We start from the raw sequence: 21,236 nt of genomic DNA, 5'->3' as shown, positions 1-21,236 counted from the left end.
CAAACTGTAGATTGCAAGCAAGGTTATATGACATCAGTATTGACTCAACAGCATGGGGACAAACAACGCCCCATTGCTTATTATTCATCACAACTGGACCCAGTGGCACGGTCACTACCCCACTGTGTACAAGCAGTATTTGCAGTTGCAATGGCAGTGCAGACTTCAGCCTCAGTAGTGTTATTCCACCCTCTCACATTGAGAGTGCCTCATGCAGTCGCAATCATTTTACTGCAAGAAAAAGTAGCATATCTTTCCCCTGCTAGGCATCTTTCTTGTATGACTATATTGCTGAGCCAACCTCACATGACAATTGAATGATGTACTACTTTGAATCCATCTACCTTGCTCCCAACGCCTGTGGATGGCACACCCCATAAATGCCTACAGGTAATTGAGCAAAAGACACTGCCTAGAAAAGACCTCACGGATGTTCCCTTGGATGATGCCGAGGTGACATATTACGTGGATGGCTCATGCAAAAGGTTATGCAGTAGTTTCTGATACTGAGATTGCAGAAGCGAAACCTCTACCACATAACTTATCTGCACAAGCAGCAGAGTTGATTGCCTTAACACGGGCATGTACCTTAGCAAAGGGTAAAAGCGTAAACATTTTCACAGACAGCCAGTATGCTTTTTTCTACTGTACATGTTTTTGCACAACAGTGGAAGAATCGATGAATGATGACATCTACTGGCAAACCGATTAACCATGCACAGTTTATTTTAGATTTGTTAGATTCTATTCAGTTGCCTCAGAAAGTAGCTATTTGTAAATGCTTAGCTCATACAAAACAACAAGATAGGATTTTAAAAGGCAATGCGAGAGCTGACACAGCTGCAGAGCAAGCAGCTCAGAAGCATTTCTTTTGAACGAGGAATTACAACCTTCTGAGATTTTAGACTTAGAAATGTTGAAAACAATGCTGACACTTACTACACAAGCTGAAAAACAAAAATGGAAAAAACGAGGAGCAATTCTCAAGGAAGGGCTATACATCTCCAAAGAGGGAAAACCAATATTACCGTCTAATTTATTTAGATATGCAGCTTTGTTGAGCCATGGGCAAAGCCATGTCTCAACAGGGAGGATGGTACAGTTAGTGAATCGGGTATTCGCTACGTACGGGTTTACAAACTACACTAAAAACTTTTGCCTGTCATGTCACACTTGTAATAAACATCATGCACAAGGGGCATTAAAGCCCAAGCAAGGGAGTTTCCCTACACCACCGTATCCGTTTCATACTATCTGTATGGATTTCATAGAATTGAGCAAATGTGAAAATAAAAAGTACTGCCTTGTCATTGTGGATATGTTCTCCAAATGGGTGGAGGCCTTTCCGACTAGTAAACCAGATGCAGCCACTGTTGCAAAGACCCTAGTTAAAGAAATTATTCCTAGATTTGGCATACCGGAAAGGATCTACAGTGACAATGGTACACATTTCGTTAACCAAACTATACAACAGTTGAGCCAGTATTTTGGGATTTCTTTAAAACATCACTGTGCATATCACCCTCAATCTGCAGGGTTAGTAGAGAGGCACAATGGAGTTTTAAAGAATAAGCTTAAAAAACTCATAGCTGAGACACAGAAGAACTGGGTGTACTGTTCGCCCCTGGCACTGTTGAGCATGAGAACTGTTCCGAATGCAAAAGGACTGACACCTTTCGAAAAGATTTTCAGAAGAGCTTATTATATACCTCAGTGGAAACCTCTCATGCCTGCAGACCAGGAAGCAGATTGGACACTTGCAGAGTATATGAGGAGTATGCTGAATAACAAACATCTTTTACAGTTTAATTCTGTTTCAGATAAAGACCAAACCAAACCATCCGAAGTAGCAGTAACCCCAGGCACTTGGGTCTGGGTGAAGACAATCAAAAAGAAGAATTGGACGACACCAAAATGGGAAGGTCCGTATCAAGTACTGCTGAGCATGCCCACAGCAGTCAAGATTGCGGAACGTTCATCTTGGATTCATTTGACACATTGTAAACTAGTCAAAAACTTTGAATTTGATAAAACTCTTGCTAACACACAGCAGCAGTAGAATGACAAGACCCAGAGATAATAGAAATGCTGAATGACTTCAGCAGTGTTGCATAATCATCTTAATAACTGCATTAGTGACAATGTTCTTTTTGCTGTGGCTTTTGCTGTGGCCTTTCTTTTCTTCAACCACACCAGCTAGACTGAACAAACATGATTCAACACTCATAGACTGGCATCCGAACTTTAACACTTACCAAGCAATCAAATATGTGTATGCTGAGACTTTTAATATTTCGAATTGTTGGATTTGCACAGCTATACCAACAGCATACAGGGGATTATTGATGGCTGCTGTTCCCCTAGGGGTCAATGAGACCTGGGAAAACTTGATTTTTGAGACTACACCTGTAAAATCTAGAGACAAAATTGCATTATTCCTGCCTGTTACACAAACAGGAATTGTATGCTTTTTTAAGAATGACACAATTCAAGTAGGTTGGAGCAAATGTAATGTAACGGTTTCTTATAAATGTTATATTAAACCTAAAAATGCTAAAAATACAGAAACAATTTGTGATGCAGATTATGACTCATACTTTGAGTCCTTGCATAAAACTGTCAGTGATATACAACATAATCCTGTTCTTTTAAAGCAACTGTCTATTATAGATAAGAAAATATTTCATGCAGGGAAGGTGTATATCAATACTAAGGTAGAAAACTGTTATTTCATATGTGGGAAAAAGGCATACAAATGGTTGCCTGAGAATTGGTCCAGCAGTTGTTTTTTGGGTTACCTGGTCCCGGCCATACGACACACTACAGCTTTGCCTCATGGGAGAATTAGAAACGTCAGAGACGTCGCAAAGAAACCTGAAAATCCAATCAAGAAACCTGAGAATCCGGTGGAACAGATCATAGTAGGCTGGAGAAACCATAACTCCGTAAAAGACAAAAGTAAACTAGCACACATGGACTTGAGTGACACTATCATATCCTGGGCTGGCATAGCCCCTGCATATGGTGCAGTTAAATCAATTTGGGAACTGAGAAAGCTATCCAAACTTCTCAAGGTCATGAGCAATGCAACTTTTTCTGCTCTTGAATTAATGACTGATGAACTGAATGCGATGAGAACTGTGGTGCTTCAAAACCGCATGGCTCTTGACTTCACCCTAGCGGCGAGAGATGGTACGTGCGCTTTAATCAAAGACGAGTGTTGTTCGTTCATTCCCGACAATAAACACGAGATCAACGATCATTTGGAAGTGATTCAGCAAGTGTCAGACATCACCAGGCCAGGCCCGAACCCACTGACGGACTTTTTCCAGAATTTGTTTGGGGGGTGGGGTTCCATCCTAATGAACATCCTGATTGCCATTTGTGTGGGATTACTTCTGTTAGGAGCATGTATTTGCTGTGGTATTCCCTGCATGAAAAAAATAATCAAAGATTTTATAGACATGTCAGTTTCTGAGACTTTGTATCAAAGTACTGAAATTGAAGAACTGTTGAAAAAGGAAACACTTTCATAAGTTTAAACTGAATGACTCTCTTAGCTGCAAATCCACAAAGGAAGAGGTTAGGAGAAGAAACAAACTGTTTATGCTTTTGAAATAGAATAAAAAGTATTAACAGGGGGGGAAATGTTAGAAAAATATGTATTAACATATGTGTGCAATGCTTATTTTAAATAAGGGAAGATTAACACGTTTTTATTCTATATGCAACATTAGTTCTATTTGAAACTGAAAACATGCTTTTCTGAAATTGTGCTTTCTGACACTGCAAGATGCACTCTGACCTAGTTTGCTAGCACAGCAAAAATACATGTTTATGCTTTGGAAATGTACTGGAAAGCAGGTGATTTTCTGCTAGGTCAGGAAATTAAATGGAGAATAATAATAATTTCTGTAGATCCATTCATTATGGAAAATAAGCTCTGTTCGTGCTAATGAATAAGTGCACAAGCTGCAAGAAAGTTAGATACTATAAACAATGAACTGCTTCAGAAATCTGTACTTGCATTGTGCTTGAATTAGCCATAGTACCTAGACTTGTAACATCACATAGCAAGAAAGTTATAATTGACCGGTGGTCGTCAAGGCCATCCTGTTTACTGAAAAATCTTTTTTAAACTTTGAAGAGTCAGCTAGAAATGTGAGAAACATCTGTAAAGTAACAGAATTGTGAACTGGTGATCTACTACGTCAGTCGTAGTGGGCAATGTCTTGAAAGAAAGGTATAATAATTGTGACACTTCCTGATTTAGTCAGACAAACTCTGTAACTGCATTTTTTGTCTCCTTGCGCAAGAATAAAGATACCTGAACTGAACCTTATGCTTTTGGTCTTTTGAAGTATTTTTCTTTGACATTAATAGATTTGAAAAAGTGAATGATAAATGGGAAAAGAAATGACTAGGCATTTTTTTTTTGGAATAGAGATAACAAGATATAACAGACAGGCTTTGGGAGAAAATTATTTGGATGCCAATGGTGTCAGTAAAAGCCAGAAGATTAAAAAAAATGTTTGGTGGAAATACAAACATAAGTTTTTTTATACACCAGCCAGGCTGGCAAAACTATTCCCAGTGGCAAATCCAGGTTGTTAAGAGATGTCGTGAGGGAGAAAGAGGCCCATGGGGATATATCTTTTGGAGGTGTAAGGAATTAGCCCAGTTAAAAATAGACCAAAATACTCTGTTGCAAGGGGTAACTGGAAGAATAATACACATGACAACAGAATTCCATTTTATGGGGTCTGGGAAGACACCCAGAGCACTACTGTGATAAAAAAATCGACATGGATTGTAAACTTGCTAGTAAAGAAAGTCATAACTCATAAATGGAAAAGAGAAGACACCACCACCCCAAAGATATACAAGTTAGTGGACATGATTGAGTTATTACATAAAGAAAAAGAAAAATGCTTGATAGGGCAAAGTCAAAAGAACCTACAAAAATGGCAAATATGGCATAGATATACGGGGGATATTTCATGCAGCACTGGGTATATTTGATGTGAGCATTAATGTCTTATCTACATGATAAAAAGGTATATACTTTGATAATCACATTATCATTTAATGATAGTTAAGTCTATTTTCAAATGTGTGTTCTTCTATACGTTTTTATTCGGTAAAATATATAGAGTCTATATGAGTTAATAATGCAGTGTGAGATAATAGAAGTGATTATTTATTTCTTTTTGTTTATCAGGATACAGCACTGATCATATCTGATCATATGCTGGCTCAGGCCAGTTTATATACATAGTAGCAATGGTAAAGTTAGATTAAAGGTATAACTAAATTATACAGTATAGTTACATAACATAACAAAGATATAAAAATATATATACATTTACAAGAAATTTAAAAAGAAATAGGATCAGGGTATAAAATGTGCAATACAAGCATTATGGATTAGGTAAATGTGGTCCAGCTAAAAAACAGACATAGTATATAGAAGTTTGGAAGGAAATTTTTGCAGTGAAGAGGGAAGAAATTATAGAATACTAAGAGATGCAATAGAAGGGCTAACAGGAGAAGTGGATATAAGGTATATAGTAGGGAATGGATAGGGCAGATGGGGAGGCAGTGCGTATGAGTTTATATGTTGGAAAGCTTAGAAAATTAAGCAGTCAGGGTTTTCTGGGATGAATGTAATATTGCAACCATTCGAGTTAGGTGACGTGGCCTGTGTTCTGACATGTGACTTGTATTGTTCAGTTAGGTTTTGTTTGAACTGAGGTCTGAACTGGTTGTAGTCTCTAATTTCAGTAAGATCAGTTTACAATGGCTGACACAATTTAGGGCCAAGAACAGTGAAGCTGTTGTCTGTGGAATGAAGTTTAGTGGATAGAGTTTTGAGAGGAGAATCATTAGTGGATTGGCTTCTTAGGTTATAATGGGGGTTGGCTGTAGTTAATCTCGTACTTGGGGGTGGTGTGTGGCTTAGGAGTTCGAAGAGAAGGGAGCCATGAAGGAGGCTGACTATGCCTTTAATTGGTGGCCAATTTCCCTTTTCCAGGGTATTTCAATGATGTTCACACTGAGGAGAGTTGGTAATAAAACAGCAGATTTTATTACAAAGAGATTGTAAGGTGGCAGCAGTTTTTGTAAGGCAGCGGTGAATATGGATAAACCGTATTCTAGTTGTGCAAGCAGGACACCTTTGCCTAAGGTTTCCCTAGCATTCTGTGAGAGTAAATGAGATCTTTTTGGCTCAGAGGAGGAAATAGTTGTCGTTGGACCTGATTTTCTGAATGTGGCCTTGGAAATTGAGAAGCTAGTCAAGCCAAATGCCAGTGTATCTAAATGATGTGGTGGATTCAATAAAGTTGTTGTCTAGGTTTTTGTATAGAGAGGGCTAGGGGCTTTATTATGGTAATCCAACATGTATTGAGAAGTGCTTGGAAATCAGCAATTAATGGCATGCAAACATGGGTTATGCACCATAGGTCAGTACAGCTGAAGAGGCCTGGAATTAATTAGTTTCAAGTCCTACTGCAAAAACCATCATGATAGCTGGTAAATGGCAAGGTTATACTGGATGAATGTTTCATATAGAATACTGAGAATTATCCTAGAGGATATTGTCACTTTGAAAAAATACTGAATATACTCACTGAATGATAAAATATTTTGACCTTAAAAATCTTGGTCTGAAAAAGAAAAAGAAAAAACTGGAAAAAGAAGATATTACATTTACCTGATGTATGCAGACAGTTGCAATATGAATAAACAGACTGGATCTGGGACATCCAAGACACAGAACACAAGAGTATGTGACTCTAGGGAAATCCTTCATGACAAAATACAGCAAAATATTATACTTATTGTGACACTGTCAGCCCAGCTATTTGGAATTTTGTAAATAATTCTGTGTCATTTGTGAATATTGATATGATTTATACAGAACTGTATGTTATGTACTGAGCTTGAAGAATGTAACCACAGCATACCCTGCTGGAGCATAGAAGATTAACTTACAAAACTTCAAGAAAACAAGTTGAAATTGTTTTACGATTGTGTTATCTCTTAGTTTGAGTGAAGCAGACATAATGTCTAGAGCTAGAGGTTTCTCTATTGTCTTGGAGAGAAGTAATTACTAGGTCTGAAATGTAAAATTGTTTTATTGCTTTATGACTTCCTAGCAGCTGCACATCTGTGAGATTTGTATTTTTAACACAGATATATTAGTTTCTGATTTAGCTTGGGAACTAAAGTCAGGTGACAAAAAGTGATGTCATCCAAGCTAACCCAGCAGTAATATTTGATATTGATATAAGAACTCTCTCATAGACTGGGCATTTTGTATTTTGTCTTTGACCTGGAAACATCTACTCATCATCATCACCATCTGTACTTGTAAGTAAGACTTAGGGCATAGTATCTCTTTTAGATATATACAGAAATATAGTAGTGATTAGTTTAGATGTTTTCTGTATTTATTTGAGACTGTCTTGCAATGTTGTTTTAAAATATTTCCTGTGATTCTGTACTCTGAAGTAACTGTGTTTGTTTTGTGGGTATTGTATTGTTCTTTTAGTAATTATTAAATATATTTAAACCTATCTTTGTGGCTGAAATGTGTGAGACATATTTAAGCTCCAAGAGTACTTGCATATGCATTTGATGACACCGTACAGGCCACTCCTAAATAGCCTTTTTCTTGGTCAAAACTACCATTTGGATAATAGTAACATTACACAGTAGGATTGGACACACTTTGTAAGCGCCTTATAGTAGTTTTTAAGTAGGGGCTGGTGGCAGTTATAACTATCTTACAGTCTGCGAAGAAGGGTGCATAGCTATTAAACCTGTGCCAGCCTACCCCAGGAGTGTTTGTGTGTTTGTATGTAAATCAAATCTCAGAGTGTGTGTGTGTGTGTGTGTGTGTGTGTGTGTGTGTGTGTGTGTGTGTGTGTGTGTGTGTGTGTGTGTGTGCTAGCTACTTGGGCAGGGACATGAAGCACTGGTTGGACAGAGATGGTGCTGGAGGCCTTGGCTTGACCCCTCAGCTGAGATCTTAACCCTATAGCTGTGCCAGTGAGGAGTCTTACTGGGGATCTGGAGAAAGAGGGAGAAACCAGCCCCAAACTGAATGTGATCTCTGTGTGCTCTTACGGGAAACTGCATTTTACAGTGTGTGTACTTATCATCCCCCCATTGTATGCATCCCTCACTGTTGCCAGTGATGAGGACCGAGGCTCCTTGATTACTGGGCCAGTGCAGCGGAGTCACAGTTATAATTTTTATGAGGCTGATATTATAAATGCCAATAATACCTGATATGACTTCATTATATTAGCAATGCTAACTAGTTGCATGAGTTATCACAAATCAGTGAAAGCCAGGTAGTCAAGTAAGCTAACAAGACCCATGTGTCTTTACTTATCAATCAGTGTCCTCTGTTCAATATGGTGCCATAATTGTTTTCAAAATTAAGAAAAGGAGTTTTTCAAAATTTTAAAGAGGTATGTTAGCAGTAAAAAATGAAAATGAATTGCATTTAAATGACACAAGAAACAAAGTATGAAGGGGAGGCTTGTAAAAAAATATTACTATACAGCACAGATAAGCAAATAAAGCACAAAGTAGGTTTAATTACAAATTATTCTGTATAAATTCTTACCTTCTTAAATTTATGGGAAGTCTGAGAAAGGGTAGTGATATCTTCTAAATCCAGAAAGGAAATTATATACAGAAGCACAGAATCAGGAAGTCGGCCCAAGTAGTCAAAGTTACCTCGACACAGATTGAGGACATAGGCAAGGATGTTTTTGCCAAACACGATGCCAATCTGAACTGCAGTTTAAAGATACATACAATACACAAAACGCATTAGTGGCACAAAAATATAAGATGAAGTTTTATCATTCAGGTTTTTAATAAATATAATTAAATTATATATGATTCTAGATAAAATATAATTTAAACTCAATACGGCTTGATTTAAGACAGAAATTAGCATTTGCCACCTTTTTGCTTTTATAATCTAATAATGCAGTCTCTACAGTCTGAGACTGTTGATGATTCTCAGTGATAAAATAGTTTGTGTCATGAAGCATCACTGCATCTAAATCTGGCAGGGTCATCAGCAAATGTTGGTTGGTGCTTGATTTGACTGAAGCAAATGTTATTCCAACTTGGAACAGTTCCAGATACTTAATATTCACTGAGAATACCTGTTCTACAACTCTTTCTTTCTGTGAGTAATGTTATTATTAACACCATTTCAAGAAATGAAAAAAAGAGAAGAACAGTTATATGGGATGCTCATTTTAATAGTAGATTAGCAAATAATAGAATGTTTGCTGTTGGGTAGCCATATTCATTAATACTGGTAGTCAAATGCTGTAAGGAGGATCATTTGAGTGAAACAAGGATTCCAAACAGGTGACCATTTGAGTGAAATAAGGATTCCAAACAGGTGACATAATATTCATTACCTGAGGTTACTACAAAGAAGAAAATACTATTTCCCCTAAGGTGTGTTGACCTCAGTTTTTATTATAAATGTTCAAGGGGTGCAGGAGTCAAAGACTCATACTAAAACATTTTCTAGAAGTTTTTGCAAGTCCCATGTAGTTTCATTTTATGTTGCACTCTCATGATACAAGTTCAAAAAACTGTTACAGAACTTTCATAGTTGGGTAAAGGCTGCAAAACCCTTTCTGCATAGGCTAAAAGTCAGATTAGTCAGTCCCTCCAGTCATTTAGAGGAAAAATAAATCAAACGTACTCAGAGGTGATTAAAATAAATGAACCACTGAAGGAATACATTGGCTGAAATAACAAAAGGCTGGGAAAAAAAACAGAAGAAACTTTAGTTATTTTGCTGAACTGATACAACTGAAAAATCAGAAGTTGAAATGAAGAAAAAGCTGTATATGTATGAGGCTTCTCAAGAAGAGCTGCTTCTAAGAGTTAAAAAAACTGAATGTGCAGATAAAACCTGAGATTTATTGCTGTACCAGAGAAACTGGAATAAACAGAATGTATTACACTATAATGCAGGGAAAACGTGCTCTGAAAATATTAGAGTTTTTTTTTACATTATCTTTGGTGCAATAAAAAGATATGGAAATACGTGCAATGAACACAATTCATCAATAAATTAGTAGCATTGGAATTTCCAAGATGTCTGCACACTGATCAACAACTTAATTTTACCAGTCACAGTGAGAAAACAGAAAATGAGGAAAAGAAGTGACATTAAAAATGCTTTTTGTGTAAAATCCGGTTACAGGCTAGTAAGTAAACTACCTGCATGCCAGCAGAGATGAAATTTGGAGAACCAGAAAAGGTGAAGAGAAAACACTGTCTGGGAAGGATCCAGCAGCTGTTCAACAAAAAGTAGTTCAAGCTTCAGCTTTAGCTCAAGAGATGGCTTCCAGTAATTTAGAGGAAAAAAATAAATCAAATGCTCTAAAAATGAAGGAATATATCAGCTCAAATAACAAACGTCTGTAAAAAAACAAAAGAAGCTTTAACTAGTTATTTTGCTGAACTGATACACCTGCAAAAGACAGAGGCTGAAATGAAGAAAAGGCTGGCTAAGCATGAGGCTTCTCAAGAAGAGTTGTTTCTAAGAGTTAAAAAAACAGAATGCACAGATGAAACCTGAGATTTACTGCTGTACCAGAGAAAATGGAAAGAACAGACTATATTAATTTTATAAAAGTACAAATAAGTAATTGGACTGATGTTCCACAGTAAGATTTGTTAAATGAAAGAACACATTGAGAGTATGCTCCAAACCTGGCTATGAGAAAGCAGACAAGACCTATATTAGTAAAGATGCAATCATACCAGGAGAAAGCATTGATCCTGACAAAACTGTGGCAGAATGGAACAGTATTAAAAACCAGAGGCAGAAGAGTGTTTGTGGCAAATGAGTATTCACTGTACTCCAGACAGAAGAGAAGCAAATTTATCCCACCAGTCAGGGCCTGTCGAGAGGCAGGTGTGAGATTCAACTGCTGTATCCAGCTGTCTTCAAAATTTTTTTCCTGGGGTATTGGATATTTTTTTGATGCAGAACAGGTTACGTAGGAAATAAAAAAAAGTTTATCAAACAGAAAGTGAGCCAGCAAGCAGAATGAGACTCTGCTTCACATTCTTCTGACAATAGGGCTCATAGAGAGACTTGGCCAGAGAAACCTTGTTCAATGCTCCAAAGGAAAATGCTTGAAAGTTACAAAAAAAGCACAAGAATTGACTAGAAGAGTCAGGAGTACCTTGGACTTGAATCAGAGTCTAGTGCTGGGAAATGGAGATGATCAAGAAGAAGACTAGCAACACTGAAATTAGTGAATAAATGTGAAATTATAAAACATCAATCATATTTGTGAAATATGGCTTTGCGAGTTGTTCATAACAAAATATAACATTGAGTAATGTGCAGTGAAATGGAAAATACCAATGATGACTGAGCGTGCAGCAGAGGTTACACTACAGTAACTGAATCCACAGATAAGGGCAGCATAAAGTGCAAAAAGAGTTGCAGAACAAAACAATTATTGGAGAAGCAAAGCAAAGCAAAGAAGGTATTATGACAATGCCTGACTTTTGAAGAATTAGTGAAACCTACAAAGAAGAGGTGGAATAAAATAAGGAAACAGATGTATCAACCTTCACTAGTCTTGACAACTGCACAATATTAGCAGTGGACCTATAATACACTGGTGAATTTCATTAAATACTGAATATATGTTACCCTGATGTAAGTCAATGCATCAACTGTATGTCTGCAGTTTACTGGTAAGGTGAGCCACTGCAGCAGTCAGAGTAAACAGTCATGAAACACACACATACATCATCGTGGAAATGTATCACATGTGCAGACAGGAAAAAGATATGCCTCAATGGAATTGAACTCATGACATTTCCACTGAATGTTACCATAGCAGTACATTAGCAAGGCAAAATACTGCAGTAGGTATAATAAAAGGGGCAATTAAACACACTTATCACGGAAATGTAGCATGTGTGCAGACTGTAAACCAAAAATCTGTAGAACAACATACAATTCCCAGGGGATTTGAAACCCTCAACGAGTGCATGGGCCCAGTAAGAATAACTGTTTGAGTACAATGAGCCACTGAAGGAGTTCAAATAACAGCAATAGCTACATTTTATTTCAGAGTGGTATGGACATGGAGGCTTAGCTCATGTGCATGACCACAAAGTGCATGCCAAGTATTTTTCATAGGTTTTGCCATAGGATTTTGAGTGCCATTTCTGTATGATTGTATATGGCCATCGATGCATCACCATACGAGCACAGAAAAATTATTTTGAATTATATAAACATTCTCAGCATATATGTGTTTTTTTAAACACCTTTATTTAATTATCACTTGTGACACAGGCAAATTTACATTTATATAAAAGAATCAAACTGTATTAAAAAGTTCACGTTTACAAACATTATACTTCACATATATTGATATATATCATATAACCTAAGCAACATTGCATAAATTATTCAATTCCTGCCTTTTTTAAACAAGAAACATCTTTATTAAACCATCACTTATGACTTAGGCAATCATAAATTTATATAAATGAAAACAAACCACACTGACACAATCCTAGTTGCAAGCATTTTACATCATAAACCAGTGACACACTCCCAGTTGCAAACATTATACATCACTTATAATCTACACAATAATTTTCAGTCAAACGTTACATAGCTCATTTAAGTCCTGCCTTCTTCTAAACCTCATTCCTCCCCATATGTATTGTTCCCACAGTTCCCATTTTTTTCTATGTAATTTGCTCCTACCCTTTTCTAAAGATCTTGATTCCTGTTATTTTATTTATGTTACTATATTCACTACTTCTAGTATAGTTGGTTTAGATTTTGATTTCCAATTTCTAGTAACTGCTTTTTTTTGGCAGCCACCGTAATTAAACACTGCAAGGCCTTACCATGCCTAGGCAATTCCAATTCTGTATTATAGTTCAGAAAAATGATCTCCCTCGTTATACCAATCTACCCACCCAGCATCTCCAACAGTGCATCCTGCAGGGAATCCTTAAACTCAGCAAACTCCCAATTACCTCTTTTTTCCCCATCACACTTCCAACATTTGCTGTCTACTTGAGGAAAAGTTCTCTGGGGTATACTTGGGGTATAAAAATATCTATGTAAACATTTCCAAGCGAAAATCATAAATCTTTTAGATTTTGTTGCATATTTGAGAGACATACATACATATATCCTCCCATTGTTTCTTTGTGAATTGCTTATCCAAACTCTCTTCCCTATCATTTCTAATCTCCTCTGATTGATTTTTATAGTTATCATGCAATATTTTATATGCTCTACTAATTATTCCTTTTTTAATGGCAGCTTTTGTTCTAGATTCTACTAAAAAACTCTACTAGTGCTGCTCTTTCATTTAGGGTGCCCCTATTTCTTTCTCTTTTCCTATACTCTGATATCAGTCTTTGGTAGAGAAGGCAGTCTCTAACCTGCAGTCCAAATACATTCTTAACATCTTTCCATTCTGTCATCTTTCCCTCTCTAGTTATTTGCTCCAAATATCTTGGTTCCTTTAACAGTTTTCTCCAATAAATTCCTGCCCCCTCTTGCCTATTGTCTATATTCCTAACTGCAGTCATCCCTATTGGCAAAATCTCCTTTCTCCATTCCCTTATTGGCTTAGTTCTTAGGATACTTTCTACTACTTTATGAATGTAATATTCTGTATGATTATTGTTATTCTCCTTAAAGGCCTACATCCAAAATCCCAGTGTCTCCTTGTTTCTTGAGCTTCCCTCACTTTATCATCATCCCTTTCCACTTTGAATTATAGTTTTCTGCTTGTGCTATGTATAGGAGCCTTAACTACGCAGCGCTGACATACCACTTCAAATCAGGTAATCCACCCTGTTCTACTGGAAGAATTAGCTTATCCGCCTTGACTCTTGCCATCTTCCCCCTCCCAGATAAAGTCCTTCAGCTCTTTATTAATTGCTATCCACAGCTTCACCTCTGGTTAATAAAAATATGCTTGACCTGAATATAAAACTAATGTGACTAAAAACATTGTAACTGCTTGTATCTTACTATCCATATAACAAAACTTTAATTTTATCAGTTTTTATATTATTTTTGTTTAGTCTCTTTCCACATATCCTTAGCTGCCACACCAGAATCATTTTAATCCATTCTCCTAAAAACTTCATTTTTATCATGTCCCCAGAAATATGGATATAGCTGAACCAGTTCATATGAGGATACATAATTTAACGCTATTGCCTTTGTTTTAGCTTCATTCATTTTGTATCCTGAAAAGATATGAAAGTGTCTCAAAATGTTCCACAACCCTGCAATGTCCCTTTCTAGTTTTGTCAGGTATAAAATAATGCAATCTGCAAATACAGCCAGCTTTTCTTGATTACCATACCAATTGTATCCCTGAATTTCTGAGTCCCTTATTTTCTTTTCCAGTAGTTCTAAATATAATGCATATAACAAAGGGAAAAGAGGACACCACTGCTTGGTTCCTCTACTCAAGCAGAAATTATCAGAGAGGACCCCACCCACTTCAGTTTTTGTCTCCAATCCCTCATATATCCTGTTAATCAACCTTATAATATTTTTCAGGAAATGCAAATGCTCCCATTGCCCTGCTCATAAAGTCCCAGCTTACTCTGTCAAATGCATTCTCTACATCAAGATCCACCAACAACAATGGTATTTTCTTATATTCTGCTTCCCTCTGGATCATCAGCGTTCTGTTAATGTTGTCAAATGTTTGCCTCCCCTCCACAAAACCACACTGATCCATATTTATCAATGTTTTAGCCATCATTGACATGAACACTTTATAAGAAGAAGTTATGTACTCACCATAATGTTCCATCTGTGTTGTCCATTTTCATTTATTTTCGACATGTGGGTTCGGTTCCGAGCATCAGAACCAACCCGGCCATTACTACTCCTCTCTCGAGCCTAACCCTAACCCACAATGCTCCTTTCCCTATTACCTCAGATCAAGTTTGCAGAAAGACAGGCAGAGTGATAGAAACCCAAAAACGTTCATAGAGTCCATATGTGGAAACATATAACAACAATAATAATAATAACAGAAGTGGCAATTATGGCATATGTCCATTAACAGAACCAATACAGTCAAAAAGAATCAGGTTAGGTGCATAAACAAGGAACCAAATAATACATAAAATATGCACCACAGAAACATCAGTAACCAGTACTTATAAATCCGGCATCCAATGCCCTTTTATGTAACCAGAAAAAGCAATAAATTGAGCACTTTCGTTCCTCCACACTGGGGACTTCATCAGAATAAATAAATAAATATGTGCCCTTGAATATCCATGATATAGTAGACAGCATAACTGATTTTAAAATGTACACTAGAAAATTGAATTTGAATATTATGTTTGCTAACAATGAGCCATACATTACAGAAGGTGATCATACGAACAAGAGTTTATTAAAGAAAAAAAGTACATATAATCCACCACTTCACCCATTGATACATTCATTTGAGTCTGCAGTAGTGGAAGACATGTACCAGCTTTAGGCTAAAGAAGAAAGGTTTTATAATAACTTAACCTGTTACATGAATTAAGACAAGATAAATCTCTAAGAATTATGGCACCAGATAAGTGGGGTGGCACAGTCCTGTTTAATTCACAGGGTTAGTCCAATGTTATGTACAATATACTCCCTGATGAAATGAACTATACTCAAGTATCCAAAAACCAGATAAATATTGCCTATGGTCATATAAATTCCAATTTGAGGAATATGTTATAGAACAACGTATAAACTTAGGCATTTATAAGTTCTTGACCAACAGTAACCCCATAGTACCCATTGTGTTTGGGATATCCAAAGAATGTAAAAACATGAATGAGCCACCCTTCAGGCCAATAGTTTCAGCTGGTGGGTCCAAGACCCACCCTTTAGCTTTAATGGTGGACAAGATGGTTAATCGTGATAGAAGATACATCTCACTTAGTTAAGGACTCTTGGTGATTTTTGGGGTGAGTAAAAAATGATATATGGTCAAAAGACTTAATGTTCCTAACTGTTGATGTAAAAGATTTATTTTCCTCCATTCCAAAAACAGGACTGGAGTTATTTGAAGAGACCTTGCATGCTCGGTCATCATTGAGTCAGGATGACATTAAATTGGTTTGTGAATTAATGGCTCTAATCTTGGAAAATAACTACATCTTTTTTAAAGGTCAATATTTTCAGCAGTTAAAAGGTGTGGCAATGGGGGCAGCTTGCACCCTGGTGTATGCCAGCATTGTATTATTAGGATTGGAAGCACGTTATGTGTTCAGTAGTCAATACTGGCCCAATATCATAACTTACAATAGATTTTTGGATGACATTTTTATTTTATGGAGAGGTACAAAGGAGAGGATTATCGAGTTTATTAAATATTTAAATGAAACAATTGAATTCTTACAATTTACTTTTGAATGTGACAACACCAATATTACTTATTTAGATACTACCATTTCACATTCTATGAATATCTTCAAATCCAACATTTTTCGTAAAAGTACATTTTGTAATGCTTACTTACACTTCTCCAGTTGTCATCCCCTAGTACAAAGAAAAGTTTAGTTAAGGGACAGGCTATCAGAATTCCCTATCTGACATCAGAACAAGGAAACGTAAAGAAGGAATTAATGTATTTAGGTAACGTTTAAAGACAGGGAATATCCCATCAAGATGGTGAATGAAATTATCCAAAATGTTTATAAACTATACGGCAAAAATATATGCCCTTGTTAGTTATGGGTCTCATCCCTCAAAATAATGGTCAAGGAACAGTACAATGTCCAAATAATTTTGAGAAGGCCTGTATTATTCAATACAGTTTTTTAGAGTGGTATTAAAGATATTATAAAAAATAATTAGAATATTTTTAGGTTGAACTGTGATATTAAAAAATTGATGGAAGAAGAACCCATATTTACTAGTAGAGTAGGAAAGAATGTTAAAGCACTTCTAGAGAAAAAATGGAGACCAATATTAAATCTAATATGGGTACAAGGCCATGTGGCAGTTGTAAACAGTGTAATTTCATCAACAGTGAAACTACAATTTTCCTTGATAATATTATGAGAAGTAAGGCTACATTTAAGAAAGGGAATTGCCTTATGCCAAGGATAGTTTATTTGGCTGTTTGTGAGACCTGCAAAGCATACTATGTGGGAAAAACAGAACATTCAATAAGAAATAGAATATATGAACACAACTATGAAATCAAAAATAAAAAAGAGACAAATGCTCTTTATAGGCATTCCCTTTTATGTCATAGTTTTCTTAAATTCAAATTTGGAACATTAGACGCAGTAGTACTTGATCCTAAAGGAGGGGATTGGAAGAATTTATTAGTTAAAAAGTAGCTGCAATGGCAGTTGAGGCTTGCAGCTAACATACTACCTGGGTTGAACGATTCCTTGTCTATAGCCCCAATACTTGAGGAATGAGCTAATAAGTTGTGATGTAATAAAATACACAAAAATTATGAAATCATTTTTATTGGTTTATAAACGTTTTTAAATCAGTTGTATGTTAAGATCTTTTAGAATGATTTTCTTAAGGCTTTTAACACATGGTATAATCAAGAGAATTGATTTATATGAGGACATAATTGGTTTGCAATTGACCAATGGTGTGTGATTCTATGCTATTTAAATAAGTTAAATGTTTATGTGTTTTATTCTGATGAAGCTCCCAGTGTGGAGCTTTTTCTGGTTAAATAAAAGGCCATTGGATGTTGGACTTATAAGTACTGGTTGCTGATGTTTCAGTAGTGCATTTTTTATGTATTACTCAGATCCATTATCAGAACCACCAAAAACTTAAGGGCAGAGGGAAGGAGGGTGGGGAGTCGAGGATAAATGAAAATGGACAACACAGATGGAACTTTATGGTGAGTACATAACTTCTCTATCTAATGTTGTCAATTTTCATTTTATAGTAACCAAACCAGAAGCCGAAAAACCAGTGAAAACTGTTTATTGGAACACCAGCAACAGAAACAAAAAGGTTTAGCACTTTCATTCATCAGGACATCATCAGAACAATGAACCAGCCGATTCAATCAGTATAACTAGTACTTAAAACTATCACATGAATCTAAGCTCATTAATTAAACAAATAAAAACTGTGAACAGTTCATTCTAAGATAAAAAGCTATTTAAATTAAAAATACTAAATGTTCAAATACAATCACATTAACATTCTAAACTTTTAAGATATAAAATAGGTGAAATGCGCAAATATCATTAAGTCATGGCTCCACTAAGGAATTTAGCTTCAGCTGCCATTTCAATTCCCTCACAAGTAAATGTTCTTCTACAATTCTACCCTATCATCCCTCTTAAGCTGTTCTATGACAAAATACCCAAATTTGTGCCCAGGGCTTTTCGGATATGTCTGAACAAAGCATTTGTGTCTTTTTTATTTTTAATATCTCTTTCATGTTCATATATTCTTTCTCTCACCTGTCTAATAGTTTTGCCTATGTAATAGGCAGAACAATCCAAGCAGCAGGCAGCATAAATAGCCCATTTGGTGTTACAATTATATTTCTCCTTAATGAGAACCTTAAACCCATTAAGAAAAAACTGACAGCCTACAAATATATGAGGACAAGTTCTACAACATCCACATTTGGACATACCTTGGGTGCCAGATGAAATGCAATCCCTACTATGTGTTCTCTCCAATAACTGTTTGAAACAAAGGTCCTTCCTATAAACCACAATTGGTTTATCACCTAATAATCTGCACAATTGGGGGTTCGCAGATATCAGTAGCCAATTATTTCTCACTGTACAATGTCATGACTATCCAAAGAAAGGGTACAAATAAAGGACCTGTTGTACTTATTTCCATCACACACCTGAATTTCACTTGTGGTAGCATCAGAGCCCACACGCAAGTTCCCAGTGACACTATCTTGAACTCCCCTATTATTATAATATAACAAAGGGACATAAAATCCACTTTTCCGCTTACTTGCCACTTCATCAAATGTAGGTTTTAAAAATTCCATGTGATACCCTCACTTAGTGAACATTTCCAAAAGAATCCGACATTCATCCTCAAAAATCTCATCCTCAAAAATCATTCTGGCAAGTCTAACCAGTTGGCCTGTTACCACTGATTTTTCTGGCAATGAGGATGGTGGCTTACAAAATGTAAATAGCTATTAGAAAAGGTGATTTTATGAAAAATGTTAGATACTAGATGCTTCTTTCTCAAATCCTTAGTAATAGTCACGTCCAAATAAGAAATACTCGAATCACTATACCCATGAACAAATCTTAAAAATGACATTGTGGAATTAATGTATTAGAAATAGCTGTTAAGTCTTTCTTAACTATCTTTCCAGACGATAAAAATATCGTCCAGAAAGCGGGTGTAAAAGGTTAACCCAGAGCAAAAAAGGGGAATTAAACATGAAATGTTTTTCCCAGAAGCTCATAACTAGATTTGCAAAACTGGGGCACACGCTGCCCCCATTGCTACACCGTGAGTTGTCTAAACAGTTGTCTCTCAAAGAACAAAAAATTGTTTAACAAGACCAATTCCATGATGGCACTGATAGTGTTAATACAATCTTGGGACAAAATACCTATCTCTGCCAAAATATCCTCAAACCATCTAAGCCCAGTGTCGTGTGGGATAACAGGGTATAGGTCACAAATGTCAATAGTAACCAAAATATAATCAGCCTGAAAAGGCATATTCCCTATTTTCTTTAAAAAATCCCAGGAGTCTTTACAAATCTGGGAAATAGACCCAACAGAAGCATTTAACCAATGGTCTATAAACTTGGAAAAGTAGTAAGTCTTACACCTATTACCATCCACAATAGGTCTGGGGGGGGGGGGGGGTTGTATATCCTTATGGATTTTAGGAATCCCGAATATACCTGCTATCACGGGCCATTTGTTATGCAAGAAATCATACTCATCTAAATCAATCTGCCCTTGAAACAACATGCCTAATAGCTGAACATCAATTCTAGCATAGGCCACATTAAATTAATTTCTAGAGATTTCTTGATAACTATCAGTTAACAATAATGCATTCATCCTATTGTTATAATCAATTAAGTCCATGAAAACCACCCCTCCCCCCTTATCAGGTTTCATGATATGCAATGATTTGTCATACATAAATTCAGACAACTGTTTTTTTAGTTCTACTCAAGTTAACATAATTCTTCCCTGTTTTTTGGATAATATTCCTAAATTCATTACTACACACTTGTTCATACATCAACAGAAACCCATGTAGTGGGGGATTGAATTTACTAGATCTTTTTAAAACATCACTTGAACAAACATTATTAACATTAGTACCATTTGCATTAAAAAACACAGCCATATTAAGCTTGCGAACAACAAGTTTCAAATCAATTAAAGTCCGATCAGTTTTAGCCCTGCTGGCCGGAATAAATCCAAACCTTTTTGCCAGTAAATCGGCATGCTCATCAGTAAATTCTTTACCAGAAAGGTTAAAAATGGTAAAGTCTTTATTTGAGTTCAGTACCTGTTTGTGATGTTAATGCCATTTGCAAAGGCTAAGCTGCCCTCACTCAGCTCTACTGTTTCCGTCTCGAGCCATTCCTCTTGAACCCTGCCTTGGGTCTAGCCCCTTGTCATGGTAAAAATCCTCAGAGTACCCAGCGTTGTTAGAAGATGAAAAATTCACCCTTTGGGCCTGAATACATTCAGACCACCTCAGTTCAACAGTTCTTCTTTCCCCTTGCACTTCTCTAGAGGCATGGTTTTCACTAGGGAAACCCTCCTGGGACCCCATAGGTTGAGAGAAAGGCTCGTCAGTGGGTTTGTCTCTAGGCCCAATAGGATCGGGGTAGACCTGCCCATTGGCGTATGATTCGGTGTCCCTTTGAAGATTTTTAATTTTCCTTTGAAGATTTTTACTACATTCAGTGTCAATTTTGTTAAATATCTCATTATAGTTATGTTTATACTGGAAAAATTACAGGTCAGAAGTGATACTGGCATCAAGATTGTCCAACTCACTGGACAAAACCTCGATCCTCTGATCATTAAAATTAATTAACTGCTCTATCAGTTCACATCCTGCTCTGTCAAAGATCCCACTAAGTACTTTATGAAAATCAGAGCCTTTAGTTACACCATTAGGGAATCTCCAGAATCGTAAGCCCTTTGGG

At 36.4% G+C, this 21,236-nt stretch overlaps 1 protein-coding gene across 1 annotated transcript in view; it reads right to left on the bottom strand.

Annotated features, from left to right (window-relative positions):
- Nucleotides 1–21,236, bottom strand: part of FBXO36 (F-box protein 36) — a 722,785-nt gene that overhangs the window by 563,230 nt on the left and 138,319 nt on the right. The window contains exon 4 of the mRNA XM_044071974.1: nucleotides 8,642–8,814. Coding sequence (XP_043927909.1) covers nucleotides 8,642–8,814 — 173 coding nt within the window. The remainder of the gene's footprint in view (nucleotides 1–8,641; nucleotides 8,815–21,236) is intronic.

The sequence above is a fragment of the Protopterus annectens genome, chromosome 5.part0 (genome assembly GCF_019279795.1).
Source record: "Protopterus annectens isolate FY-2018-M chromosome 5.part0, PAN1.0, whole genome shotgun sequence".
In the NCBI taxonomy this organism is placed as follows: domain Eukaryota; kingdom Metazoa; phylum Chordata; order Ceratodontiformes; family Protopteridae; genus Protopterus; species Protopterus annectens.
Note: the sequence above shows the minus strand (reverse complement) of the source record. Positions and strands in the feature narration are given on the sequence as shown.